This window comes from Nesoenas mayeri (assembly GCF_963082525.1).
Source record: "Nesoenas mayeri genome assembly, chromosome: 9".
NCBI lineage: Eukaryota > Metazoa > Chordata > Aves > Columbiformes > Columbidae > Nesoenas > Nesoenas mayeri.
The window spans coordinates 632219-648091 of NC_137557.1; the positions used below are offsets into that span (position 1 = coordinate 632219).

The 15873-nt window shown below is 55.1% G+C and overlaps 1 protein-coding gene across 1 annotated transcript; it reads right to left on the reverse strand.

Annotated features, from left to right (window-relative positions):
- Positions 1 to 1192: 1192 nt before the first annotated feature.
- On the reverse strand, positions 1193 to 13742 carry IGSF10 (immunoglobulin superfamily member 10; the record flags this gene model as incomplete). Its single annotated transcript, XM_080349675.1, has 7 exons — positions 1193 to 3098; positions 3973 to 4870; positions 5475 to 7427; positions 8130 to 10568; positions 11206 to 11596; positions 12081 to 12210; positions 13549 to 13742. 7 exons carry the CDS (start codon positions 13740 to 13742, stop codon positions 1193 to 1195), a joined length of 7911 nt encoding a protein of 2636 aa, XP_080205801.1.
- Between the last annotated feature and the right edge of the window lie 2131 nt (positions 13743 to 15873).

Below are 15873 nucleotides of genomic sequence, written 5' to 3' on the forward strand. Positions count from 1 at the left end.
ACAACCGTACCGACAGAATTGGTTTTAAGACATTCCTGTATGCCTTTTGTGGCTCGGTGCTTACCAAATCACTGTCACTACCAAGTAAGTTTTATGGACACGGCCACTGAATTCCTGGTGTCATTACGCTTGTTTCCTGTATTTGGCCGGTTTATTCAGACATATTTAAGGTAGCTGAGGATAACTAGAAAAAGCTCTTGGTGCTCGAATACCTCTCACTGCTGGGTGTCTGATATTAACCTCTCTCTTAGGAAGAAAATAAGGAGCTCTGAGCTTTAGTTAATGTCTTAATCTTCTAAGGATTTATTTGACCAGTCCAGTCCGTGATTGATTAGTGTAAAATGTGTAGGTAACCATTTCCTACCGTTGTGAAGATGTTTGTCCCCCAGGTACAGACGGTTGCTTCTTAGACCCAACTACTGAATTGAGAAAGCAGAATTCTAAATGTATATGCCAACCGATGCAATTGTTTTCTAGTGAGAAATCTTTACAAACAGCTTTTGTGACAGTAGGAACATGATACCAAGCCGGAGTGTTCCTGCGTGTGGTCTGTGCGCTATTTGTGAACGGCACCCAGCGCTGCTGGAGCACGGGCCGCCTGAGCTTATTGACACAGAGCGTTCTTGTTCTGTGTGTTTCATCCAAAAGTTCTGCAAACCAGGCTATGAAACAGCTGCATTATTGAAAATGCTTCACTACTTGTTTCGCCATTCAATATTTATTAAAAAAATACTAAATATTCAAACATTGAGAAGGTAATCTGCATCACAAAAATCTGCTCTTTGGTTCTCAGATACTCTTGCCTATGTGATCCATGCTCATGATACTCGTACAAAGTGGACAATGTTAAACTAATATGCAAAGGTCTATCCTTCACTGAAGATCTCTAGGTACATTTCCGAAAAGTAATTCTATTTGATATTCAGTGTTTGCTGGCAGAGCAGAAGTGCCCTAAGTTTGTTCTAATTTAAACCTCCTTCATCACTGACAGAACCTCTGCTAGGTGGCTGAATACTGCTTCATCTACTGGACCCAAGTCCTTGCTCTCTTTTTTTGCAGGATCGCTGCAGACTGAACGCTGTGCGTGTTTTAGGCACTTACATGCCTGTGGCTGCCTTTGACTAAACTGGTTCCCAGAATGAACTCAATGCAGCTGTGGCCTTCGTTACTGATCATTCGTGCTGTACTAATTTCAGACGACGTGAAGGTACGTTACTGCGAAATCGCTGCCGAGCTGGTTCTTTGCTGTGCACATGTAGGCGCCAGAATCGTGGGGCTGGGGGCTGGGGATGAGCAGTGTCCCCGGGGGCAGCAGAGTGTGCCCCGGGGCCGTGCCCGGGTGCCCTGTGGAGAGCACGGAGTGGTCGGGCAGCTCCCAGGAGATGTGTGGGGTGGGGGTGCCCAGCGCCGCGCAGCGGAGCTGAACCGCGGCCCCCGGCAGCGTGCGCACCGTGCGCGGGGGCCGGCGCGTGATGCGCGGGGGAGAGGCCGCGACCACCACGGGAACGGTCACGGAGTCCACCCCGGCGCTGTTGTGGGCCTCGCACACGTAATTCCCTCTGTCGTGCACGGTGGCTTCTCGTACGAGCAAGGTGCCGTTCTCCAGCAGCGTGTACCTGCCGCTGATCTGCGGCCGATCCAGCACGCGTCCCCCCGGCAGAGTCCACGCGGTGCTGGGCTTGGGACGCCCGTCGGACAGGCAGTGAAGGGACAGCGTCTGCCCGCTAACGCCCGTCACCGGCCCCTCTGGGCCAGCGGCAATAGTGGGCTTCTGGCCAAGCTCCAGGACGATCAGCTTCTCGATGTAACCAACCTTGTTCCTGGCAGCGCAGCGATACCTCCCAGCCATGTCTCGGTCGGGGCTGGAGATGGTGAGGGTACCAGTGCTGCCAGTCAGGAACTGGGGGGTCCTGATGCCCCTGGCAAACCACGTCCCATTAGGCAACATCCAGCTGATGTCGGGCGGGGGGTTTCCATCCACAGAACAATTCAATGTGGTGGGTTTCCCGGGTGTTGCTATTATTTTTTCGTTGAATGGATTTTTAAACATCGGTCGCCTTAGCATTTCTAATACCTCCAGCTGCACCACCAGCACACTCTCTCCCGCATCATTACGTGCCACGCAGATAAACTCTGCTGTGTCGGAGGGCCTGATGTTCCGAATCTCCAGCGTCCCGTTTTTGTGCACTGCAATCCTGCTCCCGTAATATGGAGCTGTCAGGAAAATATTATCGGGCATGATCCACGTAATCTGAGGGGGGGGTGTCCCTTCTGCCCTGCAGTCAATGTGTTTCTTTGCATGTCTCACTGCCGTCACCTTCATGATCGTTTTGTTCATGTGTAAACCGTTTATGACAGGTGGTTTAGCAACAACGTCCAGTTTATACAATTTTGTATCATCCCCTCCAGGATTTCGAGCGACGCACATGTACTCCCCGGCATCCAGCGGCGTGACGCGGCCGACTGACAGAGAACCGTTGCCGTGCAGGATGTGTCTGGCTGTTGACGAGGAGATCATGTCACTGGAAGGCAGCAACCAGAATATTTTTGGCTTGGGTTCTCCAACAGCCTCACAGTCCAGCAGTGCCGTATCTCCAGCTTTCGCTTTAACGTACGTCTTGTAATTGTGCTTTATCCGGGGGGCTGCCATGATGACGGTGATGTGTACCTTCATTTCATCTCTTCCCAGAGTGTTTTGAGCGTAGCAGGTGTAATCTCCTCCTTCCGCTACTCCAGCTTTGTTGAGATACAGAGTTCCATTGTCAAAGAGGATGTATCTGCGAGACCTGTGTCCGCTGTCGTCTGCCAGCATCGCGTTGTTGATCACCGTCCCGTCCGGCAGGCTCCAGGATATCTCTGGTGCGGGCGACCCGGAGGCCTTGCAGTCCACTTGGAAATCTTTTCCGTATGGCACCAGTTTCCTGAAATACTGTTTCTGGTCAATCTTGGCTGGCTTCATGGTGATGCTGACCTTCATCAGTATCAGATCATCTCCAATTTTGTTTCTTGCGACACACAAATAGTCCCCTGCATCCTTTTCAGTGACCGCCTCGATAACCAAAGACCCATTGGGGTAGACACGGATTCGACTTCCCATTCTGTTGTGGGAGAAAGAGGAAGAGAATTAGGGAAGAAAATGCTGGAGGTGAGTGCTGAGCACTGCAGGTGACTGACAGGATTCACGGCACGACACAGAAAGCGTCTTTTTCTCCCCAAAGGCGCCGTGTCCGCATCACCCGCCAGCCCAGCGGGTTATAACCCAGCGCGGTGGCTGGTTTTGCTGCTGCGCGGGTGCGCAGGTGCTCCCTGGCTGCATGGGGGTGCCGAAGCTGCACGGTGCCGCCTCTGCCACCCGAAAGCTGGTCTGTGAACACCCGAGCCTGTCGAACCTCGCGTCCCTCGTCCCTCCGCTGCTCTGCCCGTGCTTCTCTGGCAGGCACCCGTGCCGTTGCCCCGGCAGGTGGCTGCCCAGGCCATCCCCAAGGCCACCGGCACCAGGCGGCACCAGGCAGGGCCCTGCGTGTCCCCCAGCCCCGCCGGGTGCTGTCACCAGCCTGCGGGGAGCAGCCGAGCGGGGCTGACGCTCCCCGCGCGAAGGTGACCTGTTACTGCAGCTCGGCGGAGGCCACAGAAGCCTCTTCCTCCCATGTCTTGCTTCACAAATCTCTTGTAAATAGCTTTTCCTCCTATAAAATGACCAAAATTAAGCCAAGGTATGATCAACATCAATTTCCCTAATTCAGATAAGACTTATCTATTTTGGAAAGACCTCACCCGCTTATGGCAACTGATGTGGTCTGTCATTAGACGTATAATAACGAGCTGTCACCACAGATGTTTCACCACTGTTAAACATTTAAAAGTGAATGTAGTTCACAACGTATTGTTTCAGTGATGTAACAGGCGTATATGAGCCCCAGAGAAAACAGCGTCTGAAGTTTCAAGGAGGTGGGGATACAAAAAGACCGGTACCTGTGGAACTGGTCCACCAGGGCCCTGGAGGGCAGCCGCCAGATGATCCTGGGCCTGGGCTCCCCGGTTGCCGTGCAGTTCAGGAGCAGCTTATCCCCAAAGTTCAGCTGGGTCACTTGCCGCGAGGCACTGGCTATTTTCGGCAGCGTGTCCCTGTGTTCCACCACGAGGTTCACCACCCTCCTCTCCGAGCCGGTGGAGCTGGTGGCGATGCACTCGTAATTCCCGCTGTCGGCCGGGCCCACGTTGCTGATGTGGAGGGTCCCGTTGGCGAACAGGAACAGCCTGGCCTTCACTAACTGCAGGGGCTTCACCACCGTGCCGTCAGAGAGCGCCCAGTGCACCGTGGGCTGTGGGGTCCCTTGCACGCTGCAGGGGAGTTTCAGGTTTTCCCCCATTGCCCCTTCAACTCGCTGTCTCTTCTCTTCCAGAATAGCGGGAGGTGCCGCAACGACCTGCAGCTTCACAGCCAGCGTGTCGGTGCCCGCCGGGTTCTTCGCCGTGCACGTGTAGAGGCCCCTGTCGTAAACAGTGACCTCCTCGATAACCAACGTGCCGTCTGGTTCCATGTGCACTTTGCTGTCTCCCGGGGAGGAGCCGGAGAGCTGGGTTTGATTTGCCAGCAGCCAGGAGATGCTGGGGGGGGGCCTGCCCTCCGCCGGGCAGCGCAGGGCCAGGCGCTGGCCGGGCCGCGCAGTGAGGAGCCGCGGAGCGCCGGCGATGCGTGGCGGGTAGGCCAGCACGGCCAGCGTGGCCAGCAGCCGCGCCGTGCCCAGCGGGCTGCCCGCCGTGCACAGGTACTGCCCGCGGTCGCCCAGGCCGGCCCGGGCGATGGCCAGCGTGCCGTTGGCAAACACGGTCCAGCGGCCCCCGCCGCGGCTCCCCGCAGCGTCCGTCCCTGCGGGCACAGCGCAGCACGTCAGAACCGGCCTCCGCTCGCCCCGAAGCTCCCGCCCTGTCCCGCGCTACCTCCCCCGCTTACCAGGACACCAGCGATTACAAACAGAACAGTGTTTGCATATACAGTGACAAAGTTTTAAAATAAAACCAAAACTTGGTCCTCAGTAGCGACCAAGTTTGGGTAAAGCAGATGGAGCTTTGCATATTCAAAAATATTTTGGTGTAGCTTTAACTAGATTTGATGGTCTGTAAACACAGACGATTTTCTTTGTGCTTTACTGTTCTGAAGTAGCAGGTAACATACAATAAACATTGAAATCTTCTCACGGAAAGCACAGAATGATAGTTAAATACACATGTATAGATGTATTTATTTTTTATTTTTTCCCTAAAGAATTGTTTCATAATTAGTAGTAAGACACTCCAGCAGATGTGCTGGGATATCTTCCTTTTTCACTGTTTCAAAGTTCATATTTTCTGATTAATTCTCATACTTCTTGGCACTCTTAAATGGAGCAACACTTGAGCTTGGCACAAAAACCATCTGCCAAATTCCCAGACTAGAACAGAAGGTAAATTCCAGAGAGGTTGATTGAGCTTACCTGACGGTATCTTGGTCCACTGGATTGTTGGCCGGGGGTTACCGGTAGCTTCACAGGGAAGAAAAGCGTCGGAATCAGCGAGCACGGTGAAAGCGGCTAAGCGTCCTCCAGCGATCCTGGGCTTTGCAGAACGACTCCTGCTGGAGGAGTCCCAGCCCGCGGGGTTGCTGGTGGTCGCTCCTTGATCTCGTCTCTTTCCAGCCCAGCCCTTGACAGAACCGTCGCTGTCCCTGTCCCTTCCCCACGCAGCATGCGGGGTTGTGATCTGTGGTGGCTTCAGCGCGGTTGGTGTGACAGCTGGCGTGTCACCCCTCCCTGTGACTTTGGCGGAGGGCTCCTGCCAGAATGGGGTTTCGCCCCCCAGGGGCAAGGTGGCTGTGGCAGCAGGTGCAGGTGGCCCCGGTGCCACCAGGGCTGGCAGCGGGGGGAGGCGCTGGCCGTGGGGAGGGAGGATGTCCCTGGATGCCACAGGAGCTCTGGTACCCGACTGGGCTCCTGCTGGGAACGTGGGCTCTCTGGTGTGGTGGTCTTGGAAAACCCTCTGTGCCGTTTTCCGGTGTGACGTGTCACCTGTGGCTGCGGTGGCTGTGCTGAGCCAAGCAGGGTCTGACCCAGACACCGCCCAGAGCAGGGTGGGCGCTGTGCTCATGGTCCCCGGAGGCTCTGAGCGCAGCAGGGGGGTTTGGGTTGTGCCGGGGCGGCTCTGAGTGACATGGCTGTCAGGCGGTGACGCGGCTGAGCGTTGGGTGGTAACGTGGGTGTCCCTCCGTGTGACCAGGGTGGCCGATGTCCTCATGGCTGCTGTGGGCAGGGGCTCAGGAGACGCAGGGGTGTTGGGGACCCTTGGTGCTGGTGTTGCTGTCCCCGAGGTGGTGGTTATGCTCCCGGGGGGAGGTTGTGCAGCCACGGGGCTGGTGGCCACAGTCCATGGTACAGCTACTGTGGTGACTGTGGCTGTAGCCACAGTCCGTGGTACAGCTGCTGTGGTGACCATGGCTGTAGCGACAGTCCGTGGTACGGCTGCTGTGGTGACCGTGGCTGTGGCCACAGTCCGTGGTGCAGCTGCTGTGGTGACCGTGGCTGCGGGCACAGTCCGTGGTGCAGTTGCTGTGGTGACAGCCGTGGCTGCGGGCACAGTCCATGGTGCAGTTGCTGTGGTGACAGCCATGGCTGTAGGCACAGTCTGTGGTGCAGTTGCTGTGGTGACAGCCATGGCTGTAGGCACAGTCCGTGGTGCAGTTGCTGTGGTGACAGCCATGGCTGTAGGCACAGTCCGTGGTGCAGTTGCTGTGGTGACAGCCATGGCTGTAGGCACAGTCCGTGGTGCAGTTGCTGTGGTGACAGCCATGGCTGTAGGCACAGTCCGTGGTGCAGTTGCTGTGGTGACAGCCGTGGCTGCGGGCACAGTCCGTGGTGCAGTTGCTGTGGTGACAGCCATGGCTGTAGGCACAGTCCGTGGTGCAGTTGCTGTGGTGACTGTGGCTATGGGCACAGTCCGTGGTGCAGTTGCTGTGGTGACAGCCATGGCTGTAGGCACAGTCTGTGGTGCAGTTGCTGTGGTGACAGCCATGGCTGTAGGCACAGTCCGTGGTGCAGTTGCTGTGGTGACTGTGGCTATGGGCACAGTCCGTGGTGCAGTTGCTGGGGTGACAGCCGTGGCTGCGGGCACAGCGGGTACCACGTCAGCGCTCTGGCCGCCGGGCACGCTTGGCAGAGCAGGTGTTTTTGGGGGCCTCTTCCTCCTCTGACCTCTTTTTCTTCCCACTCGGAACACTTTACTTTTGGTGATTTTGGTGTCAGTTTGAGGAGCAATTATAGGTGCAACTGCTGGCTTCACATTCATTACAGCCATGTCTTTGGCTGCAGTAGCTGCAGGACTAGAGTAAGACTGTGGCTTTGCAGTGGGAAGATCTGACTTACCATTGCCATAATGCGCACTGCTGTGGTTCACACCTGTCGAAACAGGCACCAAGTGCAAAGGAGATGTTTTGGACATAGAAGACACTGCCATAGTTTCGGGAAGCACGGTCGGAACCTCTGTTGATGGAAACACATCTGTCCATGGTTTTGGTAGCTTCTTCGTAACCTTTTCTTGTGCACCATTTCCAAAGCGATGCTCCCAAGTCATTTTTCCTCTTGGGGAATTTTTTTGTGTGGTTCTAGGTTTAATGCTGGGTGAGACTGATTGAGGGGCAGAAGATGCTGTAGTACCTATGGTCTGGGGCATTTCGGTAGCAACACGAGCTGTGTGGATTGCCGTCGTTGGCAGGCTGATGCTGAAAGGTGGGACTCTACCAGTATTTGTCTGAAATGGAGCGCTAGGCTCTGACTTCCACTGAGGGTGTCCTTGGGTGTCCCCTGTCACCAGAGGCACGACGGGCGCGGGGGCTGTTCGCCTCGCCCCGGGTTCCTGTTCCTCTCCCCCGGGCGATGCCGTGTGGTGACGAGCACCTGGCGGCTGCTCCAAGGGCACGTCCAGGGCAGAGGGGGAGGGCAGAGGTGCCTCTGGGCCAAACTGGTGGACGGAGCTGCTTACATTATCTAAGGTTGGGAAACTTGATACATATCTCATATTCAGTTGAACATCCACTGCCACAGCTGTATTTCCTCTCACAGGTCCTGGCCTCCCAAAACTGTATTTGTGCTCTTTCATACCTGGGATACGTCCTGGTCTAACAAGTCGTCTCCTACCAGACATTTTCCTTCGTTTTCCGTGTTGCTGGTGGGTCTGGGGTGTACGAGTTGTGACATCCTGCGTATTCTGACGTTGCTGATGAGTAATGACAGTTGAGGCCAAGGGTGGCTCAGGAGTTACTCCTTTCTGAGCACTGTGGACGTAACTGCGACCAAATCCCAGACTTGGGTCACTGACACTCACTCCAGATTTCTGATCTGGTTTAGTGGAAATCTTACCAACAGACTCAGTAAAACCACGGAGCTCGTCCACTGTGCTCTGGGAAAACGCAGACTTGCTGGTGTCCGTGATGTCTGTCTCAGGTGCCGTAGATACAGATTTTAAGTGCCGGTTGTTACTTTCCTCAGAATACACCAAGCTTTGTGCAGCAGGGAGGAGTGTAGACGTTGTGCTTGCTCCATTTGGTACAGTGGATTGTTCTATACCATTTGCTGATATTGGACTTAAATCAGACCTTTCCCATGGGTTTGTAAGCGTGGGGTGGAGGTGTGTTTGGGGCCCTCTGCTGTCAGCTGCCTCGGGCGGTGGGGAAGGCGAGGGCAGGGGAGTCGCCGTCCCTGTCCCCAGCGGGGAGGTTTTCGTGGCAGGGGCGCTGCCCGTGCTCAGCCCCGCTGCCACGCGTCCCGTCGCCCCCCCCGCGGCAGGTGTGGTGGCTCTCGCTGATACCGGGATCATGAATTCTTCTTCTGGAGACAGGACATCACCAGATGCTTCCTCCTCATCCCCAGGTGCTTTTGAGAGCTTATGGACTTCAACAGGTGACTTTGTTGCAACTTCTCCTCGTTTTTCTACCAAAGTCGAGTTCCTCTTTGTTTTTTCCAGAAAGGCTGCCCAGCGCTGCGGATCGACTCTCCTGGCTGAGGAACCAAACTGTCTTCTGTGGCCTCTGAACCGCCGGCCGCTTCTGTCTCGGTAGAGCCGGTAAGCCGCTCTCCCGTAGCCGTTCCTTTGCTGCGCGCTCGGTGCCACCCGGCCCCTGGATGCGGCAGCAGATTCGCGAGCTGCCGAGGCCTCCGGAGCAGCCGCAGGGTGGTTCTGTGTCACAGCAGGGGCCGGCACCGTGTCACCGGAGCCGTCGCCCTCGTCCCGTTCTCCCGCAGCCACGTGCTTTGTCTGCAGAGCGGTTTCATCCTCTCGAACCATCACCTGCAGAACCAGGAGATCGACACCGTACTGGTTGGCTGCCACACATGTGTAGTAGCCGCTATCTCGCTCTGTCACCCCTTCAATTCTCAGGGTACCGTTGTCAAAAACATGTTTGTTTCTTACAGAATGATGGAGAATCTCATGCTCAGGTAAAACCCAGCTAACGGCCGCGTCAGGAACAGCGGTGGATGTGCAGGGAAGGTCGAGCGTGCTGCCAACAGACACAGAAACGTGGGCTCCATTGACGCGGTTGTGTTCCACGTCAGGATCAACCACAGTAATTCTGAAGGTGAGAGCATCTGCGTCATTGCCGTTTGTGCCTATGCAGTGATAAAGCCCCGTGTCAAAAGTGTCAGCCATCCGTAACGTGAGCGTTCCAGTCTCAACTACCATGATTCTTCCATCCTCGCTGATGTGAGGAGCTCTGACTTTGCTTCCATCAGCCAATATCCACTCGACGGCAGGAGCTGGGTCTCCAGTCGCTCGGCACTCCAGCTGGACAGTCCCCCCGACTAAAACCGTGTGCTCCGTTTGTGTTTGGTTGTCCCTGGAGATGATGGTCCAGTTATTTCTTGCCTGTTTTTTGTCGGCACTGGGCAAAATAATCTGAGCGTCCGTGAAGTACTGGATGTGCAAAGCGCTGAGCGTGGTTGCTGTCCTGTCCAGCTGTAATGCCACTTGGCTCTGCATTAACCAAGATGGTTCGGCTCTCAGTTCAGCCTCTATATTGGTAAAAAGTTCGTCTTTTTCGGAGTGGATTTGTTTGTATTTGTAAGAAGGCATGTTTTGTGCCAGGACATTCCTTTCCAGCTTTAAGGGAGAACTACTGTACAGCGCCAGGATGCCCCAGAGCTGCTGGATCTGTTCGTAATCGATGCCGCACACAAGAGACGCTGAGAACGATGTTCTGAGCACGGTGCTGTTGCCATCTCTGTCCAGTGAGATGGGAGACAGTTCTTTAGGTCTTCGGATGTCGCAAACCAAGTTGCCTCGGCTTCCTGCTTGGTCGGTCACGTTCAAAACCACGGATCCCAGTGGGGCCACAAAGTCCTCGGGGGATACGGAACTGGCGTCCCCGTCGGCAGGCAGGGTGAGGTTCCCGGATTTGAGGGAGCCGTGTATGGCTGGCTTCCCGCAGGCCAGGCTCGCCGCAGGAACGGCCGCCAAGCTCCTCCCCTTCTGATTTTTGGGACTGGCACAAACTGGGCACTGCTGAGCACCAGAACTTCTGTCTTTTTTGCACTTTATAACATCTGAAGGGAAGAAAAATGCAGTAAACTTTTGTGATAGAGTTTTTAGTGTTAATAAAGATATACAGCTACCAGCAAGTTACTCTCTTGAACATTAACAAAGTTTATCCTGAATTAACCTAAGACAAGCTGTGAGATTTCCCCGCTGAAGCCGCCTCTGCGGCGCCGTGTCCTGCTGTCCCGGGGACTCGCAGGGCTCTCCCACCCGGGGACACGCTGTCACAGCCGCGGCGCCACCGCCCACGGTCTGCGACCTCTGCCCAGGGCGCGACACGGAAACTCCGTGGGTCCTGCTAATTTATTTTTGGAAGAACTGAGGACAACGTGGCCTTTGCTCTTGCCAGTTACATAAGAATCAGTGTCATATCCCCTCTGGGTTCTCCTGGTGCACAGGAGCTTTGTGCTGGCCAAGGAAAAAGCTCCGTTAAGGAAAGCTGCGCTTGGGAATGGGTTAAGACCAGGAGACTCGTTTAATCTGGGAAACTGAATGATACTGATCTGTTTATCCTGATTGCATGCACCTACAAAAATCCTGTCTTCCAGTCGTTCCTGGGAGAAGAAAGAATGGGCAATTACCTTTACCAGAAAGAACAAGGTGCTGTAACGGGACTGAAAAGCACAATGCAAACCTTCAGCTGACCTGCTCTCTGTTGGGCCCATTGCGCGAAGCGCTGGAGGCGGCAGTCGCAGGACCAGGGGTTCCCGTGCAGGTAAATGCTCTCCAGCTCCGGCAGGTAGGAAAACATCTCGTGTGGCAGGGAGGTCAGCACGTTGTCAGACAAATAGATGTGCTTCATGAGGGATATTTTAAATATCTGGCTGTAGCGCAAGGTGACAAAAGTATCTGGATGAAGCTGCTTGAGTAGATTTCCTTCCAGGTGGACCAGCCTCAGTGATGTGAGTCCATAGAAAACGTTGGGATTTACAAATTCTATTTTATTGTGGTCCATATGCAACCGTACCAAGTTCTTCAGACCATAAAAAACATCCTGCTGAAGTACTCTGACCTTGTTATAACTCATTTTTAACACCTGTTGATGAGAAAGTAAGAAGTGCATAATATTAACCTGTGTTACATTTTTCTAAGGCTCCTCACAGATTTTGACTGATGGTTACCCTGTGACGTGAAGGTGCTTCAACAGACCAGTACTGTGACTGATGGGGAAAATCCTTAGTGGGAGGAATTTTCTCTAAGTGTAACGTTAGCCGCAGGACCACCAGGATGCTTTCTGGTTCCAGCAGTCCTCGGGGTGACACTTCTGCAGTCGCATTTACGTGATGCAGCGGTCAAAAAAATAAAGCAATGCTTAGATCTCATTCAACAAATCCCAAATAAACCACACTCAGGAAACGGTAAGCAGAACCTGACCATAAACAGTGGTAACCCTGGTCTTTCATATGGATACAATAAGGAACAGGAAAACAAAGTGCTGCAGACCACTGGTCTGCTTCCACTTTCAGTATTACTGCAGATTGTTTAAAGTCATAACAAAAATTAAGTCATTTAATTCTTACCTGTAAGGAATATAAACCACTGAACACTCTATCGGGGATTGCATTTATCTCGTTGCTGTGCAGCATCAGTAGCTCCAGTTTCTCCAGGCCAGAAAAATCGGTTTCCGTGAGCTGCAGCAGTCGGTTGTACCTGGAGCAGACACGCACACCCGCCGCGCTGGTCAGGCTGCACCGCGCCCGAAACTGCCGGTACACCACAGCGAAAGAGCAGCTCGGGGGTGCGGAAAGGGAGGCAGCACTGCTGGCTGCTACCGTGACATTTTAAGTCACTCCTTCATGTCAGCGCATCTGGTTACTTTTGCAGGGCAGTTTTCTGAAGACTGTTCCGGGTGGACATGGAAAATAACGGCAAACGTGCGGACAGGAATGCTGGTTTGGGGCTCAGCGCAAAGAGCAGGAGCTTGCGACGGCAGCAGCCGGCGGTACGAGTGGCTCCCCGCAGCGAGGGCTCCCGGCACGGCCCACACCAGAGCTGCCCTGCTCTGCTGAGACCCATGGGCACCGGCGGTGACCTTCCCCCAGGACCTGGTGACTGGCACCAGTTGTGACCTTCCCCCAGGACCTGGTGACCAGCACTGGCTGTGGCGTTCCGCCAGGACCTGGTGACTGGCACTGGCTCTGACGTTCCCCCAGGACCTGGTGACTGGCACCAGTTGTGACCTTCCCCCAGGACCTGGTGACCAGCACTGGCTGTGACATCCCCCCAGGAGCTGGTGACCAGCACTGGCTGTGGCGTTCCGCTAGGACCTGGTGACCGGCACTGGCTCTGACGTTCCCCCAGGACCTGATGACTGGCACCAGTTGTGACCTTCCCCCAGGACCTGGTGACCCGCACTGGCTGTGACATCCCTCCAGGAGCTGGTGACCGGCACTGGCTGTGACATCTCCGCAGGACCTGGGGACGATGGCTGCCCGTGGCTGCGGTGCAGGTGGGTTCTGCAGTGTCTTGCTCTGCTCCATGTCTGCCCTGTCCAGCTGTGCATCTTGAATTTTACGTGCACTCCCATAAACGCGACAGATAAAAGCACAGATACTGGCATTGTGTGACCTTTTAAAGTCACAGCCAAGTCTCTGAGGATTCTAATACACACACTAGTTTTCCAGCACACTGTCTGAACTCTGAACTATCTTTTCCCAAAAAGAATTCTATTTCAGACTCCTGCTGAGTTTCATGTTACAGATGCAAAATGTTTGGGTAATATACAAGAATTCATTGAAGTTCAGAACTTCTTGAACTTCTTACATGCCCTGTGATACATCCCCAAAATCTCCCCTTGGTGCTGGCAGCCTAAGGCTTTGCTAGCTGTGATTGCATCCACTTCTGAATACTGCAGAACATTAAGCTCTTAAGATTTATTTATTGCTTGGGTTAATTTTTAGCCCTAAATCTGGAAACTCTTAATTATGGCTTTGTAAAGTGTTGAAAGGTAACTGGTCAGAAGGTTTAAAATCTCGCTGCTGAACATACCCCAGATTGATGCGCTCCACGTCTGGAGGGATGTGCGGCGGGACGGCGGTGAAGTACCGGAACGTGCAGTGCACCTCGGTGGGGACGTAGCAGGCGCAGAGCCGGGGACAGGCGGTGGCAGCGGGGGGGGCAGCCAGGCAGAGGGCCAGCAGGGTCCCCAGGCAGCACGCTGGGCCCCAGCGTGTCCCCGTCATCCTGCAGGGACGGCTACGCTGCCATCCGCGCGGCAACGGGCAGCAGGTCCTGCGGGTAGAACACAACACAGGCGTTGAGAGTGGCATCCCTGTCAAGTTGCTCAGTTTTAGGCTACAAGCACAAGAAGAATTTTTAACTTGGGAAAAAAAAACGACCCAGAAAACAGACCCAAACCTCTTGTTTTTCTTCCCAGTTTTTAGAGCTGTGCAATGATCTAAAATGTTTCTCGTTTTAAAGAAACAGCTTCACAATTTCTTCCTCTTAGTGCAATGTGCCCCGTGAATTCTTGCTTACAGGTAAAGTTTTAATTTTGCAGGACGCGAAGGGGAAAAATGCAGCATTTAGCTATCGTTACATCACGACTCCAGTTATGCAGAGCGTGTATAAATCTGCTTGTAATTTATCCTCGGGAAGGAACACGTCAGCTCCTTTCTTGCCAGTAATTATTCCAAGCAAAATTAACTAATTTCAAAGGCCGCGCTGAGCCGCCGTGCGGCGGGAGCGGCGCCGGGACCCGCAGCGCTTCCCCGGGCCCCCGAGCGCTTCCCCGGGCTCCCCGCAGCGCTCCCCGGGTCCCGCTGCACCCCCGTGCGCTCCCCGGACCCCCCGCAGCGCTTCCCCGGCCCCGGGCGGCACCGGCTGCCGCCCGCCCGTCCCCACCCGCACCCGGAGCGGGGCCGCGGCCGCGCCGGCACCTGGCCGGGGGTGCCCGGGGCAGCGGCCTCGCCCGCCCGCCCCAACCTGCGGTACCTGCGGTACCTGCGGTACCTGCGGTACCTGCGCACCCCGGGCAGCTCCCGCCGGGCCGCGCTGGCGGCCGCTGTCCCCGGCGGGGCCGCTCCCTCGGGGAACGCCGGCCGGCCCGGAGGGTCCCGCTGCCGCCGGCTCCTCCTCCCGGGAGCTGCGCCGCGCTGGTGGGGGCGCGGGAGGGACCGCCCGATGTGCTGCCCGGCCGTGAGCCCTGCAGCCGCCGGGGCTCGGCTCGGCTCGGTGGGGCTGGGCTCGGTTGGGCACGGCTCGGCTCGGCTCGGCTCGGCTCGGCTGGGCTCGGGGGCGCGGCGGAGCCCCCGGGGCAGACGGAGCCGCACTCGGAGAAACTGCGGCTGCGGCTGCGGCCCCGGCCCCGCCGCCCGCCCCCCCCGGCCCCCCGGCCCCGACCCCCCCGGGGTCTGCGGTGCCGCAGCGAGAGCGAATTGCAGAGCAGCCGGTCCTTGGCGGGGAGGAAGCGAGCAGCGAGCAGCTCCCACCGGGGGCAGTTCTGCTGATCCCTCCCCAAAATCGGCTGATGGCACTTTACTGCCAGGTTTGGTTTGTGGGGAGCGTTTTATCTTTTTAGATCAAGTCCACCAATACTTCAGCTCCTCATGTTTTGCTAAATGGTGTTTGTAACATTGATGAACTTGGCTGATGGGATGTTTCTGCTGAAAGTCCGTTAGAAAAGGTTAGTAAATACTTCAATGCAGCTTTCTGATAGCTCTTGAGCTGCTGAACTTTACAGTTGTATTTTAATAGATGCTTTAATTAATGCCAAATTGTTATGTCTTTATGCACTGAGGATTAGAAGTTAAACATGAACCCTCGAAGCCACAGGAAATTTCTAGTACATTGGTGCTTGCACAAAGTTAAACTTCAGGAACTTTGAGGAAACCCTGGAGACATCCCAGGCCAGGCTGGACGGGGCTCCGAGCACCCTGAGCTGGTGAAGATGTCCCTGTCATGGCAGGGGGGGCACTGGGGAGGTACCTTCAGCCCAAACCAGCTGTGATTCTGTGGTTCTAAATCCATCTCCCAAAGAAGCCCCGTAGCTTCTTACTCCCCTTTCTGCCCCTTCTTCGATATTATTATCCACCAAAAGCACCACGTGTAGCAACATTGCAGGTTTTTGTGCAGCAGCTGAGTTTTCCCCACTGAGGCCCAAGCACGTTTGGCAGTCCTCGTCTCTGATTCTCTTCAGGTTTATGTTCCTTGGCGATGAGGTGGTTGAACACGCAGCACAGTAATAGTTGTGTTCATGTGGCTGTTTGTGGTCCAGCCACAAAGTTCTTTCTATCTGTGCACAGCAAAGAGCCGCTGAGTTGAGACACGTCGGGTGGGACACGCGGATTATTCTGCTGTCACTTGGTTTAGGGT